The sequence below is a fragment of the Homalodisca vitripennis genome, chromosome 7 (assembly GCF_021130785.1).
Source record: "Homalodisca vitripennis isolate AUS2020 chromosome 7, UT_GWSS_2.1, whole genome shotgun sequence".
Classification (NCBI taxonomy): domain Eukaryota; kingdom Metazoa; phylum Arthropoda; class Insecta; order Hemiptera; family Cicadellidae; genus Homalodisca; species Homalodisca vitripennis.
In genome coordinates this window covers 56,315,187-56,342,786 of record NC_060213.1, presented here as the reverse complement: position 1 = coordinate 56,342,786, position 27,600 = coordinate 56,315,187, and the positions used below count along the sequence as shown (strand labels likewise).

At 29.6% G+C, this 27,600-nt stretch overlaps 1 protein-coding gene across 1 annotated transcript in view; it reads right to left on the bottom strand.

Annotated features, from left to right (window-relative positions):
* The window catches only part of LOC124366719, a 59,933-nt gene that overhangs the window by 13,770 nt on the left and 18,563 nt on the right, over positions 1-27,600 (bottom strand). Inside the window, exons 5-6 of the mRNA XM_046823319.1 lie at positions 23,555-23,671; positions 3-899 (exon numbers count right to left, since the gene is read on the bottom strand). Of these exons, the coding sequence (XP_046679275.1) occupies positions 3-899; positions 23,555-23,671 (1,014 nt within the window). The remainder of the gene's footprint in view (positions 1-2; positions 900-23,554; positions 23,672-27,600) is intronic.

The following is a 27,600-nucleotide window of genomic DNA, read 5'->3' as shown; positions in this document are numbered from 1 at the left end:
ACCCTCTTCTTCAGTTTCATAAAGAGTATTCCTGTTGTTTTTTATGCTGATAAGAATATCTAGAAAGTCATTTCTGCACACATTATTCTTTTCACGGTACTTCACAGTGTTGGTAACCAAATCATGGAGCATCTTTTTTGGCTCTTGCGGAAATAGTTCCAGATTCAACAGTAAAGAGAGTGAAGGGAAGACGGTCATCATAATGTATCTCAGGATAATCCCCATCGAAGGTCTGAAAATCGCCTCTGCCGTCTGATAAAACTCGGAACTGTTACTTGACAAAGAGTTCGTTTCCACCCCAAAAGCACACGATGCTATTACGTCAATAGCGAAATTGCCAAAAGCACGTTTTAGATCTACGCTATCTTGCTTTTCTGTAATTTTGTTGAAATAGTCCTCCAACTGTTTGCTGTTTTTCAACATGAGCTGAAACATCTGTTTTATTTTCACTGATGAGAACGCAGGTGACAATTTGTGCCGCATGTCTCTCCAGCCGTCCTCTTCATGTATTAAGAACAGATGCTGGCTGATGGATTCCTTTGGGTTGTGGACGAAAGGCACTCTGTCAACAAAATGGTTGAAATCTTTAATTAAGATATGTTTTACCAGTTCAGGATCCCTGATCACCAACGCCGGGCCGTTAAACTCTACCACTCCGAAATAAGGTTCACCAGAGAACTCTGTGTAAACTTGGTTGTAAGATTTTCCCAAATGTTCTTTGCCAAGGGTGACATCTTTCAGTGACCCAAAGGGAAATATTGCTTTCTTGCAGGGCACTCTCATTTTTTCCCAGAAATCATAATCCTTCGTGATAAACCAGTACAGAGCCCACAATAGTAGAAGAAATAGGACGATGAGTATTTCCGCCAATGAATTAAAAATGAAAATCTCCATTTGTGCTGGAAAAATAAATAACACAACATTAAACTAAATCAATTTAAATAAACTAATGAGTTTAATAGAAACTTTATTTATTGTAAAATCAATATATAAAAATGACTAGTTTTTTAAGTTAGGATTGAATTATTATAATATTAATAGCCAATTAAAAATCTATTAAAATAAAAAGTAGCGAAATTGCGTTTAATTAAAATAGTTGTAATAGAACTACAGCTTGTGTCCTTGTAACTTATTCTCAGTCTCCCTTTGCATATGGTATATCAGAATACGTTCTGAAAGACAACAGCTGGAGATGCCCTTGATAATTTATTAATTATGAGTATAAATTATAAAGGTTTCCAAAATGTTTCCTCTCAACAAATACAACAGTAGTTTTTATAAAAAATAATTTCCACTTAATTTCTTTGATTTCCAATTTTTTTAAAAAATTAATAGAGAATCGTGAAAGAGTACTTAACTACTCGTACTTACCTCCATGGAAATTTAATTGTAAGTGAGAGTCAGTTTGACGCTTTGTTTGACATAAATACAGAAATTAGTGAATCCATTACGAACAATACATGTGCCAAGGCAAATGTATGGATCTTAAGAAAGCTTTTAACTCCATTCAAAGAAACAAATTTTTAAAGAAATTAGAAGCAATTATTGCACGAGTTAGGGCTCTCGCTTAATTATTATAACACAAGGGTTAACGGAGAATCTAGGCCATTTTACAATGAAGAGGTGCAGGACAGTGCTCTTAGGCAAATTTTATTTTTTAATTTTTATTAAAAAATCTCTCAACTAAATTTGAATAGTAAAGTTTTACTCTGAAGATGATACGTTGGTTGTTTTATAAGAAAAAACAACTGGGAAAAGGCAATCAATGATATTCATTTTGAAAAAAAAAAATGGCTCGACGTCAACATTTTACCCATGCCTTTTTAAAAGTCAAATTCATGCCAATGTCATTGAGAGACAGCAACATGTATTCGGGTTAAAGATACAAATGGATGTTTTTGAAAACTATGCTTGCGAGTCAGTAGGTAAAGTTGTACCATTCAAATATTGGGGGCAATCTTTGACAATTGGTGTAAGTGGAATGATGATACTATTATGTATACCCAAATTTCAGGCACCTGCGGGAAGTATTGAATGAAAAAGAGACTACTTATGAAGGACTCAAAGCAATCACGAGTGCACATGAATACTGATTACTTATTATTACTGAGTGACTTGTTTTAAATGAATTATTTTGCATATGACCAAACTGCATTGACTTTTGGTATTCTTGCCTGGAGAGGAGGTTTTAAATACTGTTCTAACCATAAGAGGAGGGGTTGCTGCATTCCATTATTCATTAAGGTACAGTTCAAAAATCGATTTTTTAAAGTTGGGCTAAATAGATCCAAACGTTTTCCAACTGGAGTTCTCTTTCACGATTCAGCATTCCTTTACGTCCGTAAAAATTTTAATTCGAATGTGTAAACATTTCTATTTACTTATTCACCCTATTTTTCAAACATATAATTTCCTATACGCCCAACAGGTTGGGACAGCACTCGTGTCAATCAAAAAATAAATATAGATAACAAACTTTTTGCTTTATTATATTGCTCACATATTGTATAGAAAGTGGCGTATTAAAAATCCAGTATTTGAATATTTTTGAATCGCCTTCTTTGGCTGTGTTATCTCACAACACATTATCATTAATTCAATTGATGTTCTAAATGTGTTTTCCGACGAGTCTGTCCTTAAAATATAATATATTATGGCCAATTTTAGTAATCATGTTTCGTATAAGTATATTCTTGTGATAACCATTATTAATATATTTTAAATTTTATTTCTACTAAAAGTACAATGCAATTTACAATAAAATGGGTATTAATTATAATTATTACAACCTATGCACAGGCTACTTGAAACTTTTAAATTTTTTTAGATGTTTCAAAAAGATAAAATTATTTTTTCAAAAATAAGCAATATTTAATATAAATTTTATATAAGGTTTGATTTTGTAAGGGATAAAAATATTTGTGATAAACTTTTGTATTGATAAATTTCGACTCTAATCATGCGTTTTTCTAAGTCATTGTTAAAAAAATAGCAGTTTAAAATATTTTGACACTTTTTAAAACCTTTATTATTATGCATGGGATCATATACCGGATAAAATATATGCATGCACAATATTAGATTATTTATATTATTATTTCATATTATGCAAATATTACTAACAAATATACATGCAGAAGCCATTCTGAAACTTATAAGTGATGGATATACTTTAGAGCGCATTAAATATGACAAAAACCATGCTAGGTTGGGATCAACCAGAAATGATATTTTTTATGTATTACTACTTTCTAATATTCTACTAATAATTCGTAAAACAGATTTTTGTATGTGATTTATATCGTTTTTATTTGTGGTTTCTTCAGGTTCTTGTTCGGTACCTAACTTTCATTCGTTAGCTATTCCCCTTCGAAAACTTGCTTGGCCACCATTTTGAAACCTTAAAAGATAAAAATGGATAAGGACGAAAATTGCTTTAAATTTGTTTATTAGTGTTTAGGTATTTTTAATTAAGCAGTATTAAATAGTCTACAATAATAACAATATTATTATACTAGTCAATGTTATAACAATATACAACAAAAGCCGCACTTTGGCTCATCTTAGCAAAGCCTCTAGCTCAGGTGATCGTTTTAAATGATAGTCTTGTAGCTCAAACGAACATTAAATTTATAGAACTCATGCATAGCATCATATGATTTTCGTTGGGCTATGCACTAATTATGAAATGCCTTAAAATGCAAATATGAGAATGGCAACAGAAAATCTGATATAGAAAGAAATTAAAATATATAATTTTATTCTAGAACCGCGTGATGCACAATCTACATCTATTTCATAAGAAATAAATGCAGTGCATCACGAAGTAGAAGTGAATAACTTTTCGATATATAAATATACTTGTTAGTGTACATACTTAAATGATATATTATTTAGGAAATAAAAATTTGGAACGAAGTCAAGCCTCGTGCTGAAATCATCGGTTAAATTCATCCCTTCGTCAGGAGTCTTGAAAAATGCACCCCTTCCTCCAAAATGCTTTAAAAGCCACTCTCCTGTACCAAGCATCCTTAAAACTTTACTTTCCTCACCAAGAGTCCTTAAAATCTCACTCCCTCCGCTAAGAGGCATTAAAAAGGCAATTAATAATGCTCAACATAACACGATACGCTCAATAATTCATAAATATTTCAATTGCTTTAACTAATAGTTGTAATTGATTCTAACGTGTTTATAATAATCGTTGTATAAAATAATACGATAACAGAATATATAAAACACAATTGATTCTAACGTGTTTATAATAATCATTGTATAAAATAAGACGATAACAGAATATATAAAACACACGTTTTAAACTATTGTGAGAGAAGTTCCTTCAGAAAAATGCAATGGTTATGGAACGTGTTCCAGTTGAAGTAAAATATGACGGAACTCTCGAAACTGTGCAATATTCAATATTATATGATTTGATTTATAATATTATTGTATTATATTATTTTGTAGAAAATTACTGACAACCACAGTTACTGTAAATAACAATTATAGTTTATTTTAACGTGTTCCTTAATATTTGATTATATTCCTTAAATTTTAAATTTAATGTTTTCAATTACTAAGCAATGATTTTTATGTACTTCCAAGCTTACAGATATACAGTCATACTTGGATAATTTTAAATTTTCAATTCCATGGTTTGAACCCCAAAACCATCTTCTGGTGACTTGGTATGTAGACTTTTACTATACACTGCTGTGACACAAACTAAAAAAATGTGAATGTATCATGTAGCAGGGTACTTCAAGAAACCTTTTATCGGTAAGCTTTAAATTTTGCTTGAAACCTCATTAATACAGAGATAAAACTGTGTTTTATGATGGTGCATGACCATCGTCATTTAATCCTATCATTAAATGACGATGAAATAATATGTCACGGAATTTAAATTAAAATGAAAAACATCTGATCAATCAAGTAATGAAACTTAAGCAATGTCTTTTGTGCAAATGACGATAGAATACGGAGAGAGTTTGCAAAGTAGTAGTATTGCATTGAATATACAATATATATATATATATATATATATATATATTCAACGTATTATAGTACACTTTAGTTATTTTCTTTATATATATATATATATATATATATATATATATATATTATATATATATATAAGTAGATATGAATATGAGGGTTCTAGGACACTTTTTGGGACAGTCAGAAAATATCAATGTAAAATACTGTTCATTGAACATAAAAGAATCTATAAATCACGAATGTTAAATAACCGAATCTATATCTGTTTGCTTTTTACTTTCTTAAGCTGTTTTAATGAAAAAATCCAGAAATCTTAATGAAAAATCTATAAACGGAAAAAAAAATGAAATTTGCTAACAATCACTCGAGAAGTCGGGGAGAATGTGAGTAAAAACCCGCATTCTTTTCACGAGGTTCTTCATTTACTTTCTCCAAATGTACTATAAAATATCATCAAAGATTTCAGGTTTAAAAATCGTAGTCAAATTCAATGTCCAAATAGTGAAAGATTATAGGTAAAAATCTTCTCATAATAAACGCGTGTATTTAAACCTACAAACCTAATGTATTCTTTGAAAAGGAAAATAATTTTTTCAACGGTTTCCAAGAGATAAAGTAAAAATTTTTATTCTGTTTTCTAAATTCTGTAACAAATTGTTGTTTGTTTTTTACCTCCATATTGCAATTTCTGTAAGCAGATTATTCAAATGTGTTAGTTTATTTCGAAATTTCTTAGGTTTAGGTCTTTCGTACAAAATTAAATTACAACCTCTAAAACTAAATATCTTTTATCGATAATTTTCTCCTCTATTAGAACACTTGTTAACAGTTGGCATTATACTCTTCCATTTTTACAAAAGGAATAAATGGAAGGTATGGAACTAACTCTGCGAGATATAAATTTTTCAGCGCAAATGTTTATGTATATATTTTAACTACCGAGATAAAAAGAAATGATTTTATTTTATTATTTAACTAATTTAGGATATTTTGTCTATGATTACAAAGATTATTCCGGAAGAAATCGTGTGATTTTTCATCAGCGAAAGAGTATATTTTTAAAGTTTTAGAAAGGAATGAAAGAGAACAATATGAACATCATTAACTACTGAATTTCTCTAATATCGTTCTTAATCACATCATAGGCTAAAAATTTCTCAGAAACCACAACCACATAACAAATCGCGTTTGTAACAGCATTTTGAAAATCCATATTGATAATTATATCGTTCTTTGAAGCAGAAATATTTGTCAAACTCTTTGTTGTATCAATGACATAAATAGGTCTATTTCGCTAAAAATTCTTTAGGATTATAATACATTTCCATATTTTTGTAGTAAACTTTCTTAAAATCTTGATACATCTGATACATGATTCTGAAAAGACCTCCTGAAATGTTTAAATTTTGTAATTCATCTGGATAATAAGAACCGTTCAATTTTACTCTGATATTTTTTACATTCAAACTATCAAACTTTTGAAGGATTTTTCTTTTGATTATTCTGTCTATCTGTTTGAAAACCTATGATAACGAACTTGGGATTGAAGATATTTCTATAAAATATTTGTGATATCGAACGAATAAGTTGTTCCGGAAATACCTTTTTGCTCAATACATTGCCAATCTAGAAAATTAAACATAATGTTTTGAGATTTTGTAATTTCATTCAATCAACTGAATTTTACTCGTGGTTTTGTAATAAATCATCGGAACTCTAATGAAAAACTCGTTAATTGTAATTTTGCCATCAACAGGCATAACATTTCCAGTTGCAGTCTTCAGAATCACATCATCGTCTTCAGCTCTTATGAAACTAATGTAAAATCCACCTTTATAGATTGGAAAATTTACATTTTCAAAGAATCCTAAGCCGAAATGTGCTAAATCACCGACCGCTTCAAATTGTCCATATTTAAAAGTTGATTTCAAAAACTGTTTGAAAATACATCACTTTTTGAATACGAAATAGTTCCTTTAATAGTGCTTAACTGACCACAGTTTTCGACTTCTTCTATCAATTTATTGTGTTTTCTTACTTCAATCTTAGAAAATAAAAACGGTATAAAATTATCGATTAATCTAACATTATCAGTTCCAAGATATGCTTGACCATCTTGTTTTGTTAAAGTTCCAGAAATATAAAACTGGAAGTTTAGACGAGCAAAAGTTATCTCCAAAATCAATATTAAACTCAGTTCTTTTATTCGGTTCATTCAAATGTTGTTTACTAATTGGATAGAAATTTTTAAACTCCGCCCTTTCAATATCACTAGCATATTTTCTGTAGTCCGCCATTTAATAAGACAAATTTTAAACATCATGTATAAGAAAGATATCATTTTTTCATCGATCTAATGTACGTTTTTATAAGAAAAAGATATAAATTTTAGTCATTTTTAATGATCTACTTCGTCATATTCGGGATTCTCTTCCTTAAATTTTGCGATCTCGGTCACATATTTCAATAAAAATTTGCACAGGATAGTAACCGCTATCTATAATATTGTTCCAATCAACTGTAGCTTTATTTTCATCCAAAAAATTTTATACTCAAGTGTGTTGATAGAGACAAAGAACAGACATATGATCTTTTAATTGATAATGTATATTTTCTTGAATGAAACTCTGGGGGACAGATTTTTGATATTTTAGCAATGTTATACCAATTCAATTTGTTTACGTAATAATCTCATCATATCTTCGGATAATTCATATTTTTGAGAAATATCATCCCAATGTTCTTTTTTCAAATCTCTTTCGTGTTGCATTATAAAAAAGATCGAAAGCACTGTAATGTCCCGCCATCTCTATTTATTAAGAAAAAAATTTCAAGTTTTTATAAATTGACTCTTTTTTGCGTTACATTCAGCACATTTTCCAGAAATTTCTCTTAACTCCATTGATATTTGCATAGTATTTTATATCATTTGTTTCAGTTTTTGCCTTACACCTCACACAGTATATGAGCGCCATTTATATAAGGAATATTTTATCATCCATTAAAATCCTACATGAAGACCTATATCTTCCAGATCTTCCTCGAACTTATTAATTTTTTTCTTCTAATTTTTGAAATTTGACAGCATTTAGAATCATTGTATTCAACAAATTTATGACCAATATTCTCAAAAGTTTTCGTAGCATCTAAACTAAACTTATCAAAAGACTCTTTAAAATTAGTAAGTTTTTTCATTAATTTCACCAACTTCGTCTACTGATCTTCTATTTCTGGCTTCTAACTTGTCATAGACTTCTGTTGTAAAATCTTTAACATGCTGTTTATGATTCTTCATAATTTTGTTTTAGTTCATTAAACATTTTAATAGGATCTTCTAATTGAATCATTACAACAACATCAAATGGGATTAATTCCTTTACTAACACTGCTAATTCTTTTTCCTTTAAAATCTAAGGCATTTTTAACATTCGGATCATGTAAATCAAACAATATCGATGTTTTCTGATAATTTTAGAGGTTTTAAAATTTGTTCTTTAACAACAACATCATGTTTGTCAATACCAGGTCGAACACCGACAATTCTTTTTTTATTAGCCAAACTAACATAATTCTTTTCAACTTTGATCGCTTCAGTAATTTTATCAGCTTTATCGATATGAGACATTAAATTGGTAAATAATTTTTTTACACCCATCATCAACTTCTTTTTCCAATGTTTTTATTTTATCAGCAACTTCATTTGAACTCATGAAATTTGCAAGTTTGTTATCATATTTCTGCTTTTAAAAATCATCAATCTCGACTGCAAACATATCTGAATCTGGAAGGTTTTGTAATAAATTTTCTAAACTTGTTTATCAAACTCATTTCTCAAACTATCAAAATTCAAACTATTATCTACATTTTGAATAATTTGTGTTCCAAATACGTCAAAAATATTTTGTGAATCCATATTTATTAAGTAATAATTTGTTAACAAACTTCTTTAAAATCTTTACCAGTACTCAGTTCAATTCCAAAACAAAAACACATAAATGACCACAAATTGGGGGGGATCTCTTTATTAGTCTTGAATCTGAGAATCATTGTAGTAGACGCTTGATTTTTTCAAATATTTAATCAATTTCTATAGGTGGTTTGTCCTCAATTCTTCCATACGAATCAAAATAACATGCATTCTTATCATTTTTATTAATAACAAATCCAATGCGTTCCACTTCCCATAATCGAGTCTAAATTCACAATTCCACATTCAAATTTCTTAACTTTTTTCAGGTAATGTATCTCTCATGAAGATTCCTCTAAAAATGTTTAATATTTTTGCAGATTTCTTCCAATTCCCCGAATGTTAAAGGTTTGATTTCAAATTTTTTTTAATGTTTGATTTCACGTAATTCAAAGTTTTTTTCATCTAATCCAGATCCTGTAACATCTTCCAACTCTTTATCTAACCAATTTAAAATGTTTCAAACAATAGGAATCACATCCTTTTTAACGATTTGGAGCAGCTTTACGAACATAAGGAACAACATTTTTAACAACTGGAATATTTTCTCCAAAATCTAATAAATCTTTCAAAAGTCCACCATTTTTAAGTTCTTTCAAATGATTATAAGAAAATTTCTATTCTGGTTCCTTTATTGTTTTCTTATGTTTTTCGAGTTTATTGTATTGTCTATTTGTTAAAAATATTCTTATCTTCGCCATTTTTTAGTTGATCTATTTTAAATTGAATACTAACGGGTATTTTCTTCTTAAAAGCGGATTTTATTTTTTTCTTTCTGATTTTTGCTGAAGTTTACGTTCACCTCCATTTATATAGTTAAAATTTCAAGTTCTCTTCGATTCCCATTCCTAGTTTTCTCTTCAAAAAACATTGCTCCAGCTGTTGGAAGCGCAACAAATCTTTCACCTAAACTAGCATCTTTTGATAAAAATCTATCCATTGCTTTATCTTGCAAAACTTTATCTGCTATATGTCTGGAATTTGTGTCTCTATGTTTTGCATAAAAAATATCGTGTTCCATAGCAGCTTGATCTAATTTATTTATACCAGGATCTCCTCTTTTTAGTCTTTTTTCGAGTTTTGTGCCAGGCCCCAGATACTGATAAGTTGGTACGTGTAATTCAAAAGGTAAATTGTTGATAAAATCATTCAAAAGTCCACTACCCTCAATCATAGATGAACTTATTGCCGGCAAAATTCGTTTTAAATATTTAATTCCATCAGGTTTTTCAATCATTTCGTCAAGTGTTGTTCGAAATAAAATCTTTAATTGCTTTCTTTTCATTCAAAAAATTGTTATTTCCAGCCTTCTCTTGAGCTTAAATATAATTAATAATTCCATCGAGTTTTGTCAAATCGTTGATATATCTGTACTCAATCTTATTATCACTGTATTTTCTTACACCTGATCCTTCGATTCGTTTTTCCCAAAATTGGTTTAATCAAATTGAGATATTTTTTACCTTTACTTGACTTTGGTTTTCTTAGTTGATGGATCATTATTTTTTGTAAATTGAATCAGATTTCCATAAAATTTCAGTAGTATACTTTTTCAAGTCTTCTTCAGAATATAAACCGTCTTTTGGACAACATCAGTGCCTGTTAATAATCTCCATAAAACACCTGAGTACCTTCGTACATTTTTTCATTAATAACTATGTCATTATGTTCAAAATTTACGGGCAAATTTCCAATTATAAAACTTTTCTTTTTTCTATCCCAATACAAACCAAATTTGTCATCCTTCGCTCTAGGAAGGAATTTTCTACCAATTTCACCAATTATTATATCCGTTGTTCCAGGACTTATTGGTTCAACTATGGTAGATTCTTCAATGATTCTAGGTCTAAATGGTGTCGACGATGGTAATTTTTGGCAATTCAAAAACTCAGATTCTGGTATCGAAATATCGGCAAACTGTCGTACAACTGGAACCAAATTCATTAAATTTTGATTATCGCTTAAAACATTTTCAATTTTGCCCCTCAACATTTTTTATTGCAGAAGTTACAGGTTGATTGATTTTTTGAATAAATTCTTGTTCTTTTTCATCAATTCGAATCTGTTCTTTAAATTCTTTGATTAATTTCTTTTCTATTTGATCAAGTTTTTTCGCTTCTTCCGAAGTTACGTTCGCCATTTATTTAGGAAAATTTTGAAACGTGAACACGAAAACGTAAAACATAAACGTGGAACGTAAAAAAACGTGAACACGAAACGTAAAAAAAACATGAACGTGAATACACGAACGTAAAACGTGGAACGTAAAACGTGGAACGTGAACAGATTTACCGTTTTTCTGTTATTTTCATAATGTAAATAAAAAGTAAAGATAATGTAAAAATAATTGTAACAAATATTTTATTCAAGTAGATTTGTCAGACCACTGAACAGCATTTATATTAGAAAATTTATTCAAATATTTACCATTTTTAGGCTTCAAAGTTAGATTAATAGTTAAAAATCCGTAGTCTTCTTTCCAAATTTTATCACATAATTCATTAAAGTGGTCAAAACTCATATCAGATCCCACATAATTGTTGTAAATTTTTTCTCGAATAGTGATCATCTTGCTTAAAAAACACACAACATATTCAAATTATTTCTAATAACTTGTTTATCAACCTTTGAAAAGCATTGAGAAAGATAGATACAAGAGATATTTTTGTGACGAGACATTACGAAATATTCCTTAATAACGTCCTGATTTTCCAAAATACAATCATCAAAAAACGATTAACGAATTGGGTTTACATTCGCTTAATGGAACTATGTCCTCAGAGCATTGTAAAAATGTGATATTTCTTTGCTTAAGTTCTTCTCAATATTTTCAAATCTTTCTTGTTTTTTTTATAGGCGTCTTGTTCTAAAGATTTACTAAAAAACATACAAATTGGAATAAGGAATCAAACCTATTGTAAATAAAATTCAATAATAAAGTTGTTTTTCCACATCCACTTGAACCAACAATTAACAATCTGATTGGTTGATCTTTCTTTATTTTCTTCAAACGTTTGAAGTTTTATCTGATCTTTTTGCTTTAAAAATTTCTCCATTTAAATAGCGAAAATTAAGCTGTTCAAGTTGACTTCAGAAAGCTCTCAATTATTTTTAAAACTTGGAACATCCTATACACTTAGAGGAAGAATCAAATTATTTTATCGGTTTAAGCGGTTTTTATTCTGACAATTTTGTAATAAAATATTAGTGAAAGTTCTCCTTATTGTATAGGATTTAGTGAGAAGAACATAACAAAATATTATGGTTTAAACAAAGGATATTATACTTTCGATCAAATAAAAAATTCCCTTAAAAATTATCTAAAAACATTCAAACAATCAGAATAAATCTTTAAACTTTGACGAAAACAAGTTTGAAATGCAAAAAAAAATTATCTCTCTAATAAAATTCAAATAAAATCACCAGTAAGAATAATGTTTTCAGCAATTATTGTAGATTTATTAGGGTTTGTTCAAGAAACTATTGAGCCAAATCAGGTATATTTAGGAAATAAAACGCCAAAAATTTTTAGACCGTTTGATGTAATTGAAGTACATTGTAATCTCGTTGAACCTAGTTTTGAAAATCATACCGAACATCTTCACAAAGAATCTGAAATTTTGTACACTTTTTTTCCAAATGTTGCTTATGGATCAAAATTAGTGAAAAACCGAATGAAATAGACTATATTCCAATTAGAAAAAATATTTAAAAGAATTCAAAAAATCGTTCTAACTATACAAGACTCTGAGGGAAATTTATTAAATAATGAGAGTAAAACAACAATATATTTAAGATTGAAAAAGGAATAAAAATGAGTTGATGATGATGACAAAATTCAATATTTTTACTTAAAAAAAACAAGGGGCTATTCGAATGGCCCCTTAACAATCTTCATCCTGACACTGTTTTATCAATGAATCTGGCCTTTATTCTCGAAATAAAAAATTACTAGTTAAATTTCTTTTCTATCTAAATGGAATCAGTTGTAGACCTGCTCAATAATCAACTTAGATTTGAAAACAAACATATTTTTTACGATTGTGGATAAAAAATAACGAATTTTGGTTTAAAGCTAAAGATGTTGCAGAAATTCTAGAATATGAAAAAATACGAAACAAGCAGTTAGAGAGCATGTTGATAATGATGATAAATTATCATATTCTGAAATAAATAAGGTGGGTCATTCGATTGCCCTACCTTCTAAACTTTCAAAAAAATACTATTTTCATCAATGAATCAGGACTTTATTCTTTAATTTTGAGATCACATAAAAAAGAGGCAAAAATCTTCAAAACTTGGGTTACAAAAGAAGTTTTGCCCTCTATTAGAAAACTTGGTGAGTACAAAACTTGAAAACAAGATTAAATATTTAGAGGATGAAGTAAAACACTTGCAAATTAAAGATGAAATCAAAACGGAAATAATCGCAAAACAAAGTGTAAAAATTGACTTGATGAAACCAGACCTTGTTTGTAAAGATTTTTGATAAGGAAAAAACACCATGTTTTTGTGTTAATTAAGAAGAATCACATGTGGGAATGGCCTCATTATTACGTTATCAGAGCTCAGAAACGAGAAATACCAACCGATTTTAAAACATCTAAAAAATAAATTATCCTGAATTAGAGATTTTTGTTCATTGATGACGAACCAAATTCTATCAATCTCTACAACCAAATGAAAGAATCTTTGAATATTTTATACAACGGAAATCATTTTACTACAAATTTGGCAGAATCTCGACTGATTTATAGAATATATCTAAATTTACACGATGAAAATGTTAAAGACTCTCGAATTATGATATTTTGTTTGTAAATGTTTAGCATTAACTAGGTAACCATTGTAGAATTCTTTTTTTCATATTCACAAGGCATTTTCGTTTTTTATAACTTTCGCTGAAAATTTTTTTAGCACAATCTTTTGCAAAAAGCATCTTTTCTATCTTTACTATACTGCCAGTTATTAAATTCAGAAATATTTTTAATTTCTTTACAAAAGTAACACTTTTTCTCTTCTAAAGTTAATTTGTTCATTTTAACGTATAATTCCTTACAATAACAGTCTTTTCTATTCTCTTCTTGACACTTTGTACATTTCTTTTGATACTCCATTTATATAGAACAAAATTATTACACGATGAAAAATGTTAAACTCTTAACTTATGATATTTGGTTTGTAAATGTTTTTCATAGTTATTTAACCATTTTATAATTCTTCCACATTCACAATGAGTATCTTCATTAATATAATCTATGAAGATTCTTCTTTTACACAATCTTTACAATATGAGTCTTTCTTATCTCTACTATAGTGATCACTATTAAACTCTGAAATTTTTTTAGTTTCTTTACATTTAAGACATTCTTTATCTTCCAAAGTTAATTTTTCTATTTTATCATATAATTCTTTATGATATTCCCTTTCACAATCTTTGCAATTATAATGCATTCCATCTTTCTATTTTTATCTTTATAAAATTCATTTAAATATTTAAATTCTTTGCACTTTGTACATTTCTTTTTGGGCCTCCATTTATATAGAAAAAATCTTTGACTTTCTCAATTCATATTCATAAAACTTTCCGGTTATTTCTTCATTATTTAAATCTTTTATACTATAAGTTACAGGATCTGTGTTATTAATTTGATAAATCACAAAGATTTCTCTTGACCAATTGTTCTTATATTTGTTCGAAAATGTTTGTTTTTTACTAACAATTCTTACATGATCATTGACTTTAAATTTAGTCTTCGTGTGAATTTCTGGTGGTAATTATACTTGAAAAACGGTTACTAATAACTCCTTTTCTGCATCCTTATCTACGTCTTTGGGCTTCATTTTGATTGTGCTGTGAACTGTATCGTTATAATTGTTTACGATTTTTTGAAGAATATCGATCCATTTAAAGTTTTTATTAATCTCAAAAATTACTTTCATTCTCTCATTTTGAGTTCTGTTATATCTCTCTACAATACTTGATTTCTCTTTCAATTTTCAGTATGATAAATCTTGATGTCGTATTTTCTCAAAACATCATTAAATTTCTTTATTTTTAAACTCTAAAACCCTTATCTGTATGAAGTAGGTTTGGAGGTTTGTGATTGATCCTTATGACATCTTTTACTATATCTTCGAAAGCTTTTGAAACATCCTTGCCGTTTTTTCTTTTGATAGCTCTTGACCAAGCATATTTGAGAAAGTATCAATAACATTTAACATATACTTGAATCCATCATTTTGATTCCGAATAGTTAGACATTATAACTAAATCTGCTGCCCATAAATCGTCAATTCCTAAAGTTATAATTTTTCTCTTTTTAAAATTTTTTTCGTACTGGTGCATGAATTTCTCTTGCTTCAATCTCGATTTCTTCCTTATTTCTTAGATTATTTCTTTACTTGTTTTTTCATTTGGATTCTTTATAAATTTACTCTTATTTGTCTTACATTTTGAACATTTTGCTGCAATTCTATACAATCCGTTTTGAGTTTGCACGATTTTAGAATCTATATTTTTCGTTTTTTTCTTGCATTTGTGGCAGTGAATCAAATCATCTTCCATTGACATGTCAAAGTTTCTAAGTTTATTTAACTCATCTAATATATCAGATTTTTGCTTCATTTTTATTGCCATAAGGTACTGTATCGATCTTATTTTCTAGGACAATTCTCTTATCATCTTTAGCGTTCAGTGCTAACTTGTTTATAGTAACGGTGTACAACTCATGTTTGTAGCTTTTGATTTACTGTCATCTCCCTAAATTTCTTCTTTTATCTTCGAACAAACATCTCTTCAAGTTTTCGATTTATTATTGTTTTATTTACGACGCTTTCTCTTAATTCCTTTACACCTAACTGGATTTTTGTCTAGATATTTGTACGAGTACATTTTTGATTCTTAAACCACAGAATTTCTTCTAAAACTTCGCTATTTAGTTCGTCTTTGAATTTTCCTATGACTTTCTTATTTTTTAGTACCGAAACATTCATGATCTTTTGGATAATCGCTCGTATCAAAGTCCTCTATATTTTCTTTAATAATTTTAAAAGGATCTCGTTTCAATTCTAGGAAATAACTGTCTGTATCCATGTAACACAGATTCAAAATCTGGATCAAACTTCTTTAATTTTGGTTGTAATAAAACTCGTACATTAGCAATTTTGAGAGGTCGAGAACTGAAAATCCTATGTAAATCGGTTTGTTAAATTTAACCTTTTGTTTGTACATGTGACTCGCTATACAGTTGTCGTCAAAGATGTTAAAGCATTTGAAATTTGTTTTCTTAGCTTGTTTCATTGAAAATTCTTCATTTCCAAGCTTAATATCACATCTTTTTCTCACATTTTCCATAGATTTTCCAAAAAAACTGAGTTGTTCATCAGCTTATAAAAGTCCTTTTCAAAGTCGCTTGTTAGCTTTGGTTCTCATGTTTGTGTTTAAATATCAATGTATTTCTTTCATAAAAGGCTTCTGATCGAATGCAATAACTCTATTCACATGTTTCAAAATCATACCTTGTTCCAAATAGAACTTCAAATTTCTCGAATGATACAACGTATTCAGTTTTATCCAGTAGTGTTGTGCAAAGTTTGTTTTTAAAATGTTCTGGAGCAAGAGGTGTAAATCCTTGTGATCGTTCGTGTAATCTGTATGTTGTGTATTCTAGATCATCCACTTGACTTCAAGAATATAGCCATAATCTTCGTAGCCATGGTGAGTTCCAAAATTGTTTCTTGCCATTCTGCTGTTGTATACGTTTTACATTGGATCCTCGCGATCTCCACTTGATATCGTTAATTAGCTGAAGCTCAATTTTCGTTAATTTTAACATAGCGTCCCATGCGAGACTTGGAGCAGTCAGATAATGTGCTGGATCAAGTTTTGTAACAATTTAGACAAATGTTTCTGAAGTTTTTTCGAATATATCAGCGAGCAATAATACATCTTGGATATTGTACAAATCAGAGTAATTTCCAAGATTTTTCTGTTTTAATTTGTTCCAAAACGCTCAAATAGTGTTGATAATCTTTCTCAGATATGCTCTCGTCTGTCAAAAGTGAATAGAAATCTTGAATTCTCAATTCTTCTGTGTAATCAAGTTTTTCAATACTGTCGATAAAATTCGTAAGGAAATATGCCTTTTCCAGATAGAATTTTAAAGATTTCTTCTTCGTCATTTGGTTGTCTATCTAGAATTGCGTTCAGACCATCTTGTATAAAATGATTTGTATGCTTGAAATCATCTTTTTTGAGGTTTTTAGCTAACTTTTCTATAGACGAGGCCCATGAATCTGAACGTATCTACGAAAGAAAACTTGATGAACTTTCTTGGTTTATCATCTTCAAACTCATACCCATATCCAGAATTTACAGAATAATTTATATATTTCTCATCGGTGTTTTGCGATCAAATCAACATTACCATACTGTTTTGCCAATTCTTTTATGTACAAATGAGTATCGTAATTTGAATATTGTGACAGAAAACTGGAATATTTGAGGAAATTTGAGATTCAGATTACAAGATAAATGAGCAGCACCTCGAAATTTACTGTTAAATGACAATGATCTCGTACTTTTTTTTCTTGTTTGATTATCAAAAACCCTCACATTCACAAATATGACAAAGACTGGAATTTTGGTACGCTAATTCTTCTTCTTCGGTCAATTTCATAGGTTTTTTGTTCTTAGAATTATACTTTTTAGCTATGTATTTTGATATTTTATTGAGCTCTTCAAACAAATTTTGCAGGAACATTAGGCAAATCGTCTTCATTTTCGGCTCGATAACATATCGGTTTTATACATGCGATTCGTCACATTTGACACTAAAATATAGAGTAAAACCATAAGGAATGTGCTTCTGAATCTTGGTTGTAATCGATCTTTGTGGATTGTTTCTTGCATGTCGGAATTTTTTCTAATATGCTCTTCAAAATCCATATTAAATAACGTAAGGGATGAGAAAAATTTCTTTTGATAATTAGTAAATGTTGTTGTTTGACCTGGAAACGGCATAATTGGCTTACAAACTTCGTGTTGCTTGCAAATTTCTAAATGATCTGTTAAATCTCCAGATTTGTAGAGAAAATGGCTTAAACATCTTCTGCATAGAAATTTTTTATTTTTACCACTTAGATAACTGAGAAAATACAAGTTTGTTTAAATCTGTTATCAAACATAATGAGATTTTTCATCTTGTTTTACATACAATAAATTGATTTCTAATTTGGCGTCATAAACTTCTGAAATTTGCAACGGAACAATATTGAGTTTTTCATCCAAAAACTATAGACATTTACAGACATTTTCGGATAATTATACTTTGCTTTACTGCTTCGTTTTTCAAATAATTGTATATCTTTTAAAGACATAGGATAGTCGAACCCAGAAAATATCTCGTCATTTACAAATTTTTCATCTTGTTTTACACGTTCAGGATGAAATTTTGATTTTTCCAATTGCACATCGGATAGAGTAAAATAAAGCAATAGTCATCTTCATTTTTGATATTTACACAAGCTTTCTTTACCTTGATCTCTTGTGGTAAATCGATATATGATCCTGCGTTCATAAATTCGTGTTTATTAAGGCTCAAAACTAATTGTTTACAGCGTTTTAATGTCCATCCAGAACCTTAATTTGGATGATTCGTTTGTTCTCGATGTGTTAATTTATTAAATTGCTTAGTAATAAAGTCGTTCACATCGAAGATTTCATCCGCTTTTATAGTAAAATACATAGGACAAGTTTGTGGTTCACCGTTCACTAAAGTTCGTTCGTATTCGCATTCTAAAGATAAATAACCTTTCATATTTTTAACGGTTTCTTGAAATTTTTCTATTAAACTTTTAATCTCTGGCCTCATAATTGATAGATATTTGTAAATTGACATGAAATTTTCGTTTTTAAATTCGTTTAAAATGTATTGTTGAAAAGACCATGTATAGAGGATAAAACTTCTACATCTATGATATTTTCAGGTTTTTCGTTAAGAGTTTTGTCAATTTCTTCGATCATTTCAGACTTAGTTTTATCGTTTGTTTCAATGGACAATTTTTCAGCGATTGATTGAATTTTTTCATCATTAAATAGATTGAGATTCTTTTTTATCTTCCTTAAAGTTTTTCTTTAATTCACGCAATTTTTCTATATTGTACATCTTCTCGTGACCATCGATCTGATTATCCTTAACCCATTGTCTTAAATAATTCAATTCTTTATTATAAATTTCTTTGTTCTTCAAATGATTTTTCGAATTGTAATGTCGAGTATAGTAATGTTCAAAAATGTCTTTTTTGCAGTATGGGCACTCTATCTTTTTCCGCTCCATATTTAAAGAGCAAAAATTTGTAAACTAAAAATTTTGAGAAGTGGTGATTTTTTGTGACAACTTGACACAAATCAGCACAATTTCTGGTCAAAATGTTTTCAGATTGTTCTATTTAAAGAGCAAAAAATTTGTAAACTAAAATTTTGAGAAGTGGTGATTTTTGTGACAACTTGACACAAATCAGCACAATTTCTGGTCAAATGTTTTCAGATTGTTCTATTTAAAGAGCAAAAATTTGTAAAATTAAATTTTGAGAAGTAGTGATTTTTGACACAAATCAGCACAATTTCTGGTCAAATGTTTTCAGATTGTTCTATTTAAAGAGCAAAAATTTGTAAAATTAAATTTTGAGAAGTAGTGATTTTTGACACAAATCAGCACAATTTCTGGTCAAATGTTTTCAGATTGTTCTATTATAGAGCAAAAATTTGTAAACTAAAATTTTGAGAAGTGGTGGTTTTTGTGACAACTTGACACAAATCAGCACAATTTCTGGTCAAATGTTTTCAGATTGTTCTATTTAAAGAGCAAAAAATTTGTAAAATTAAATTTTGAGAAGTAGTGATTTTTGACACAAAATCAGCACAATTTCTGGTCAAATGTTTTCAGATTGTTCTATTTATTATAGAAAAATCTTTTAACTAAAATTTAGTTTAAAAGATTTTTCTATAATAAATGGCGGCGCTGGTTACAAGAGTTGAATAAGGTTGGTGAACTAAGATTCAAAGAATATAAGAAATTAGTGGAATTTGGAAGAAAAAAAGAGATATAGAATCTTGAATTTGGAGAAAAGATGAAAGATAAGTTCGGGATGACAATAATTGCCGAGTTGGAAGATTGTAAAGTACACTTGCCAAACAGATTTTTGACTGTTTTGGATGAAAAAAAAGATTAAAGAATTGAACAAAAATGAAAAAATATACACTTGGTTGTTACTGGAAAGAAGACTATTAAAGATAAAGACTGTGTTACAATTAACTTCGTGGAATAAAGATTTCGAAAGATTTCTGGATTTTTTCATTAAAACAGCTTAAGAAATTAGAAGCTACAATGAACAGTAAAACAGCTATAGATTCGGTTATTTAACATTCGTGATTTCTCAGATTTGTTTATGGTTCAATGGACAGTATTTTACATTGATTTTCTGACTGTCCCAAAAGTGTCCTAGAACCCTCATATTCATATCTACTTATATATATATATATATATATATATATATATATATATAAAGAAAATAACTAAAGTGTACTGTAATACGTTGAATCTACAATACGTTTGAATAAAGATGTTAGTCAAAATAGATTGTGATTCTTAGAATTTTCAAATAACCCATATTACAAACTTATTAAAAATATAAATTTGTATGCTATAGAGGATTATATTAAACCATTTCAACTACCGAGGTTAAAGTATAGAGACCCAGTGGAAATAAGCTCTTCTTATTCGTCAATTCTCGTCTGTCCGTTAATTAACATTTTCTCAAAAGTCAAAAGGACTGATTTTTATTCCTTATGAGGTATATATAGAATATTACAATTTGATAAATACATTCTGTGAGAATTCCGTAAATCTAACGAAAACGATCCTATCTAAAATTATCCCAGCAGAAAATACGGGTGAAAAATATGAACTAGATCGTTTAGAAACTAAGAATTTACACCCTTCTCAGCGAATTTAAAAGAAGAGTTAAATACATCTCAAAACTTCTTCTAAAGTTACGATCGATAAACAATATATCCACTTATGCTTGAACGTTAGCTCAATAGCTCATTTTTCTCAAGAGAATGTTTAAATCGGAGAAAGTTTGAAAAGTGAGATATACCTTCGTTAAAATATCCTCGTTGTTTCTGGAATACAAGACAACAGAAAACAAAAGAAAAATATTAGCCACGAAAACAGATAGTGAGTTCAGTTAAAAATGCCGGAGAATTTCTCCGAACGTGTGGATCTAAACTGCTGATAATTTACAGGTCCAATGAACCCGCAGTAATAACGACTAACAACCTGTCATTGCGGAAGATAACAATGGAAAGCTCCTTTCAATACAATCAGTTTGAGAAGATTACTGTCCAAGTATGAATCGTTTAGGTGTATTATTTTAGATTTCATTATAACAAAGGTATTCACCAATATTCAACTTTCAGCTCAGACTTATAGAATTTCTTCATGCAAGAATGTAATTAGGAACTTACTCTCACATATAATTATTCAATGACCCCAAATGCTATTGATTTCATTATTATTATGTGAATAAGGGAATCAAATTATATCAGTTAAAATATTCATACTATTAGCCAACCCACTGCCCGCACAAATAATCTAGTCAGTTAATTGAGGAAACTGATGGATGCGCAAATATTTGTCTTTAATATAACCCACACTGCTCCGAGTTTGTAACGGAGCAAATCAAACAGTTCCAACGAATTAATTATTTTCTCCATTGAACTCTGTAGAATATATTTATAGGTCAGATGGATCTGTTATATTCAACTATCAAGATCATATTATTGTTACTGCATATGAAACAATGTGATGACTAATCAAGATTCACTCACCCCCTAAGAAAACGCATAGTGAAGACTTGGATATAATACGGAGTATAAAGTGGAACATGTTTACTATGAACGCCTATTTAATAAACACGCCCTGAGAATATACCATTAACGTCACATTGCTTCAGGATGGAATACAATATTCAACACGATGGCTGTTTACCAGTTTGAGGTGTGCAGTGTGTATTGCGTCATACATTTAAGCACTATCTCTTGTGTTTTTAATAGACGTATTGAAGTAATGTTGTTTTCACAGTACTCAGATTTAATACAACGAAACGTGAAATATGATTTATTTCAATAAAGTATCGAATACTCTTTTACATATTATTTCTAGGACAGAATGTTTTATTGTAATTTAAAAAACTACACCCTTCCAAAAGAAGTCTAAAAAATGTTATGCATTTTATTTTATCTCCCACAATGTAAATAAAAGTATAATGATAATAGTTGTATAAAGCCGGTTTTCAATGAAAACTGTCGAACCGAAATGATGGCATATCCGTGACTATGAAAGAAAGAGACGGAGGGAGGGAGACATGAAGAGGAGTAGAGGGGAAGGACATATATATGAAAGGGGAATAGTAAGAAGAGGGATAGAAGAATCGGTTGAGGAAACAGAGTGGGTTATAAGAGAGTAGGGGTTTTGAGAAAGAGAGGTATATTGAAGTATTTAGGGTGAGTGGAATTGAGTGATTGAATACGTTGGAAAATCTGTTTAAAAATCTCCGCAACATGATATAAGCCCAAGTTAAAGTCGAGTTTATTGTCAAACCAAGATCTTTCATCATGGTATGGTAAAATTTTATAATTTACATTTGAATTTTCAATAGTATTAAAGTTTACTGAGTTTGGTATTCATCAATGAAGTCAGTTTTAAAGTATGAATAGATTTGCAGATTATAAGTATACATTTGGTATGGGCTTTGTTTAATTAAGTACAGGGGAAATACCGTTCACGTACTGTACGAACAATAAAGGTTCTAAAATTGATCCTTGGGGCACCTCATGAGCAACAATTTTCTTGTCTGAAGTCATGTCATCAACTTTTACACACTGCCGTCTCCCAGGCAGATAAGATCTGAGCCAATTTAGTATATGACTAAAAACCTCTAATAGACTTAAATTATCTAAAAATACTTTATGACCAAAAGCCTTCAAAAATCTAAAAGAGTGAGAGTTGTGCCCTGTAATGTGGTCCACAGCAACTCTGATGTTATCAGACACCGTACTAGTGGTTAGTGCAAAAAAAAACTGATAGGCACTAACTATGTTGTCGTAAGATAGATATTTAGTGACTTAGCAGAGCAAAACTCTCTTGGCCTTTAGATAATGCAGAAAGAATGTCTATCGGCCTATAATTTGAACATGATGCTGGTGCTGAAATGTTATCAAGAGGACGGACAAAAGCAGACTTCCATAGGGATGGGAAAAGGCCACTTGCAAGAGACACGTTGAAAATAAAAGTGGAAGGACTTAAACAAACTTTTACAAATTCAGAACCTCAAGATACTGCTATTCAAACTTTATAGTCCATTCAAAAACAAATCTGTAGATTAATTTTCCATCATTACTGATATCAACAGAGTGTTTGGTATGCTGTTCAAAAGGATGTGGATTTTTCTTGCGAAGCCAGCCAGTTGTAAACTGCTAGTATTTATAAAAAACAATAATAATTCAAGAGTATAACTTACCATAGACACACCAACAAATTAAAAACTCTTTAATTTGTAAAAAAGATTTAGGCTTTATAATTACTATTTTCCAGTTAACATTAGCGATAATACATTTTTCACGGCACTTATCACATAATTACTGTGTAATTGCTTAACACACCGCTGTAAAAGACCCACAATTGTTAGATGATTATAATTATTGTGTTTACAAGATACTATATAACAATTGATATGTTTAAAACACAAAGAACGATGTAGAGCTATGTGCATATCATGCATATGTTCTTGTGCTCGGGAACAACTGCTTTATTGCTTCTGTATTGGGTACTGCTGTTATAGGAACTGATAAGAGATAAGAGACAGTTCTATAACAGTTCTACATCATTCTTAAATAAATAAATAATAACGCCTTTATTTACAGTCGTTTCTCTGTTGACATACCATTTTTAAAACAACTAAAGTCATTGATGGCCTTTACAGATATGTAAGATACTAAATACTGATAAACAATTCTTAAATAAACTATGGGCTAAACAGATCTTGATTTATTTCGTTCATTGGTCAGTTCAAATCTTCAATAGTGACCGCATAAAAACTTATAATTCAAGTTAAAATAATAAATGTTCATTATTACTACATTACCATTATACGGCCAATTGTGGAATTTTTTAATGTATAGAAATGTTACCCCAAATTTTTAAATAGGAATCCCTATCAAGGAAAATCTCATTTTAAAGGATTATAAATAGAAGAAGAATGGCACAAACTCTCTAAGTGTTGCTTGTATCAAATTTGGTGGGTAATTTAAATTTTAATCTTTTTATAAAATCGCCAAAAATTAAGTTACATTTAAAGCTATTGTAAGACAGATAATACTTCACTCACTAGATATTTTTAGAAATTACGACACCAAGTCGTTCAACGAGTTATTACAATTATCAACAACCATGAATAAGCATTTATTATATTTTGTTGTTTGTCACCAAAGTCCAGTTGGAAGTCCTGTGAATACCAATGGCTGGGCTTTCCATGTCATCTCTTATTGATTACCAGTTTGTATGTGAGACACATTTAGTCCAGTTACTATGTTATTTATCTGTTTTATTTCGTTTGTAGTAAAAATGGCTCGGTAAAATGAAATGAAATAGAGATAATATTGTTCTATGGTGAAGCTAGGAGAAACGTCCATGAAGCAATTTATTTATTCATTGCTACCTATCAAGATAGACAATTATACAGGGCATACATTAGGCGTTTAGTTAAAAGATTCTCAACTACCTTAAATGTAAAAGATGCTCCGCGTTTTGGGCGCCCGGCTATCACAATATAAGAAATTCAAATTAAGATTTTAATAAAATTATGCCACAAACCTACATGAATCACTATGTTCCATGAGCTTGATTTTGGAAGATTCTGTACATAAAGTGTTAAAACGTTACAAGTTCCTCCCATACGAAATACTGCTGATTGAACAATTAACTCTTCAGTAAAAGAGTAATTTGTTGATAACTGGTGAAGAGTAAATTGTTGATAAACGATCCTGACAGTTTGAAAAGAGAATTTATTTAATATTGCAGACATGTTATATGTAATGGAGCATAATTTTCTTTGAATGGAACAGTCAAACAGCACAACTGACATTATTGGGTAAACGGTAACCCTTACTGGGTGGTTGGAGCTTGTACTCAACAGCCAAAAAACTTAAACGTATAGGCAGGAATTTTGGGAAATTTAGTTGATGGGCTTTTCTGTATTGATGGCAAGGTAACTGGTGTTATCGTTCAAGCATTAAATGATTTCGTACAAGGTGCTTTTGAGCCTGCATTTTAACAGGACTGTGCTCCACCACGTTTGCAATGTGCTTGTCCGAATATTAACAGATCAAACGTTTACAAACAGATGGATAGGTCGATGTGGTGTTATGCATTTGTCACATATGTTTTAAAATAACCGAAATGGCATATGATTAGAAGGTCAAATACTTATCAAAAGATTCTTAACATTAATTACATTAAATTTAATTGCAATAAAGAATGAATTTTAAAAATATACTTGTTTCACTGGAACTCGAACCCGGATCTCTCAATTGCCGGGTGAGCGAGATAGTACTAACTACAGCGCCTTACTTTTCACCAATTAACTTCTATTATAATTGACCCTTTGTCACACATATGTTTAAATACGGTTATATGTTAGTTTGGAAATATCAACACATATGTGAAAAAACGGTAACTTTTAAATAATTTAATCGTAAAAATTAAGGGCTCAGTGGTAGCACGCCCTTCCAACAAGTGAGAGGTGCGGGTTCGAGTCCCGGTGGAACAAGTTCTTTTTGTGATTTCATCTTGATTGAAATTAAGTTAGATAATTTCTGTTTATATAAATTTAATTAATATATAGTTATATAACGCTGCTAGTGGAAACAATAACTGTTCCTAAAAATAAAAATATCCAAACTTAGTAATAAATAAAAATAAATTATATAATTATATCGATTGAGTTCATTGGCTAGACTGATACACTACTTTCTTTTAACGTACGGTCGTAAAAATAATCTATTTTTGACATAATAATTTTTATGTATCTGGAAAGGTTTTTGAGACATCGATTACTCGTAAATCCACGTTCTTTCGATTATCAAGTAATGGTGAAAATGAATGCTGAAACACGTTCAAACAAAAACTGATCTTATAAATATCTCGAACAAGTTCAGCGTCCGGCTTGGTACGCTATTTTGTCTCATCAATGGCGGCCATTAAAACTTTAAAAATATTCACAACTCCGTTATAATTATAAATCTAGACAAATACAAAAAGCGTTTCGGAATGCTTATGAAAATTATTTTTGTTGTAATCATTGTTTTGTATCTTGTTCAGTTTTCGAGTTATTGAGTAACTATTAATCCTGTTAGAATAAATTATTTCTCACTTGTCACAAAATCGAAATATATCTTCCAAATGAGCCAGAAGTATTATTTTATTGTGTTTTTTTATTTCAAAACTATAACGCAAAACTCAAAGATAGCCGTAATAACTGAAAAACTTAGTGTAAGCGGTTGCTTTGGCAAATGAAGGATTTGCGACGGTAGCAGGATTTTTGGTGAGGCGTTCACAAATACTTTTCAATTTAATTCATTTTGCAGTAAATGAGTTACGTTATTTATGTACCTAACGAAGAGACCAGTTGCAGGTCTTTTTTGTGTATTTTTACGTATCCCTATTGTTGAGATCGATAAGGCGTTGAACATACATTGTTTAACACATGTGTCACAGTTCTCTATTTTAATTAATTTAGTTCAACCTTAAAACTACTATTTGTTATTTTTAACCGATCTTTGAAAGTATAGTATAATAATATACTAAATTCCGTCATAAAGTTTAAAATCGTCCATTATCTCCAAGAAAGGGAAACACCTTTAACAATGTTAATGATGTTAGTATATTAATGTTAAAAAGAAGATGTAAAACTAACCGAGAGTTAAATTCCTCGAGTATTACACTTTATGAGTATTATGAGTTTTATTTAGCTTTATGACTTTGTATAAATAGAAATTATAATATTTTAATTTTTATAAATGACATTAGCTTAATTTACTTGTAGTAAAAATTGGTTTACCAAGAAATAAATGTATAAAGAAGTAATATATTTCATACAATTTTAAAGGTGATTATTACGACATATGAGGAAGAAAGTATTGAACCGCTACATGAGCTAAATTGATATCAAGTCATTTTAGGGAACACTTCTTTTAGGGATGTTCTGATTCTTGACAGTTCTTGTTTTCCACTCCAGTTCTCCGGCAACTTCACGTATTTCATGTCACGTAATTTATAAATTCTTACTACAAGAATGAACAGCTGTTTCAGTATTATTTTACTACACAAGTTAGTTATTTACTTCCGTTATTCTGTGGACAAAAATACTTTTCTTTTCTTCCATTTTTATAAAACCAGAACATAAAATCAAGCCAGACCAATGGAACTGAACACAAAGTTATTTGAGAGGAGCCATTTGTTACAATTTGCAGTTTAAAGAACACGTTATATATTTTAATTACGTGTTGA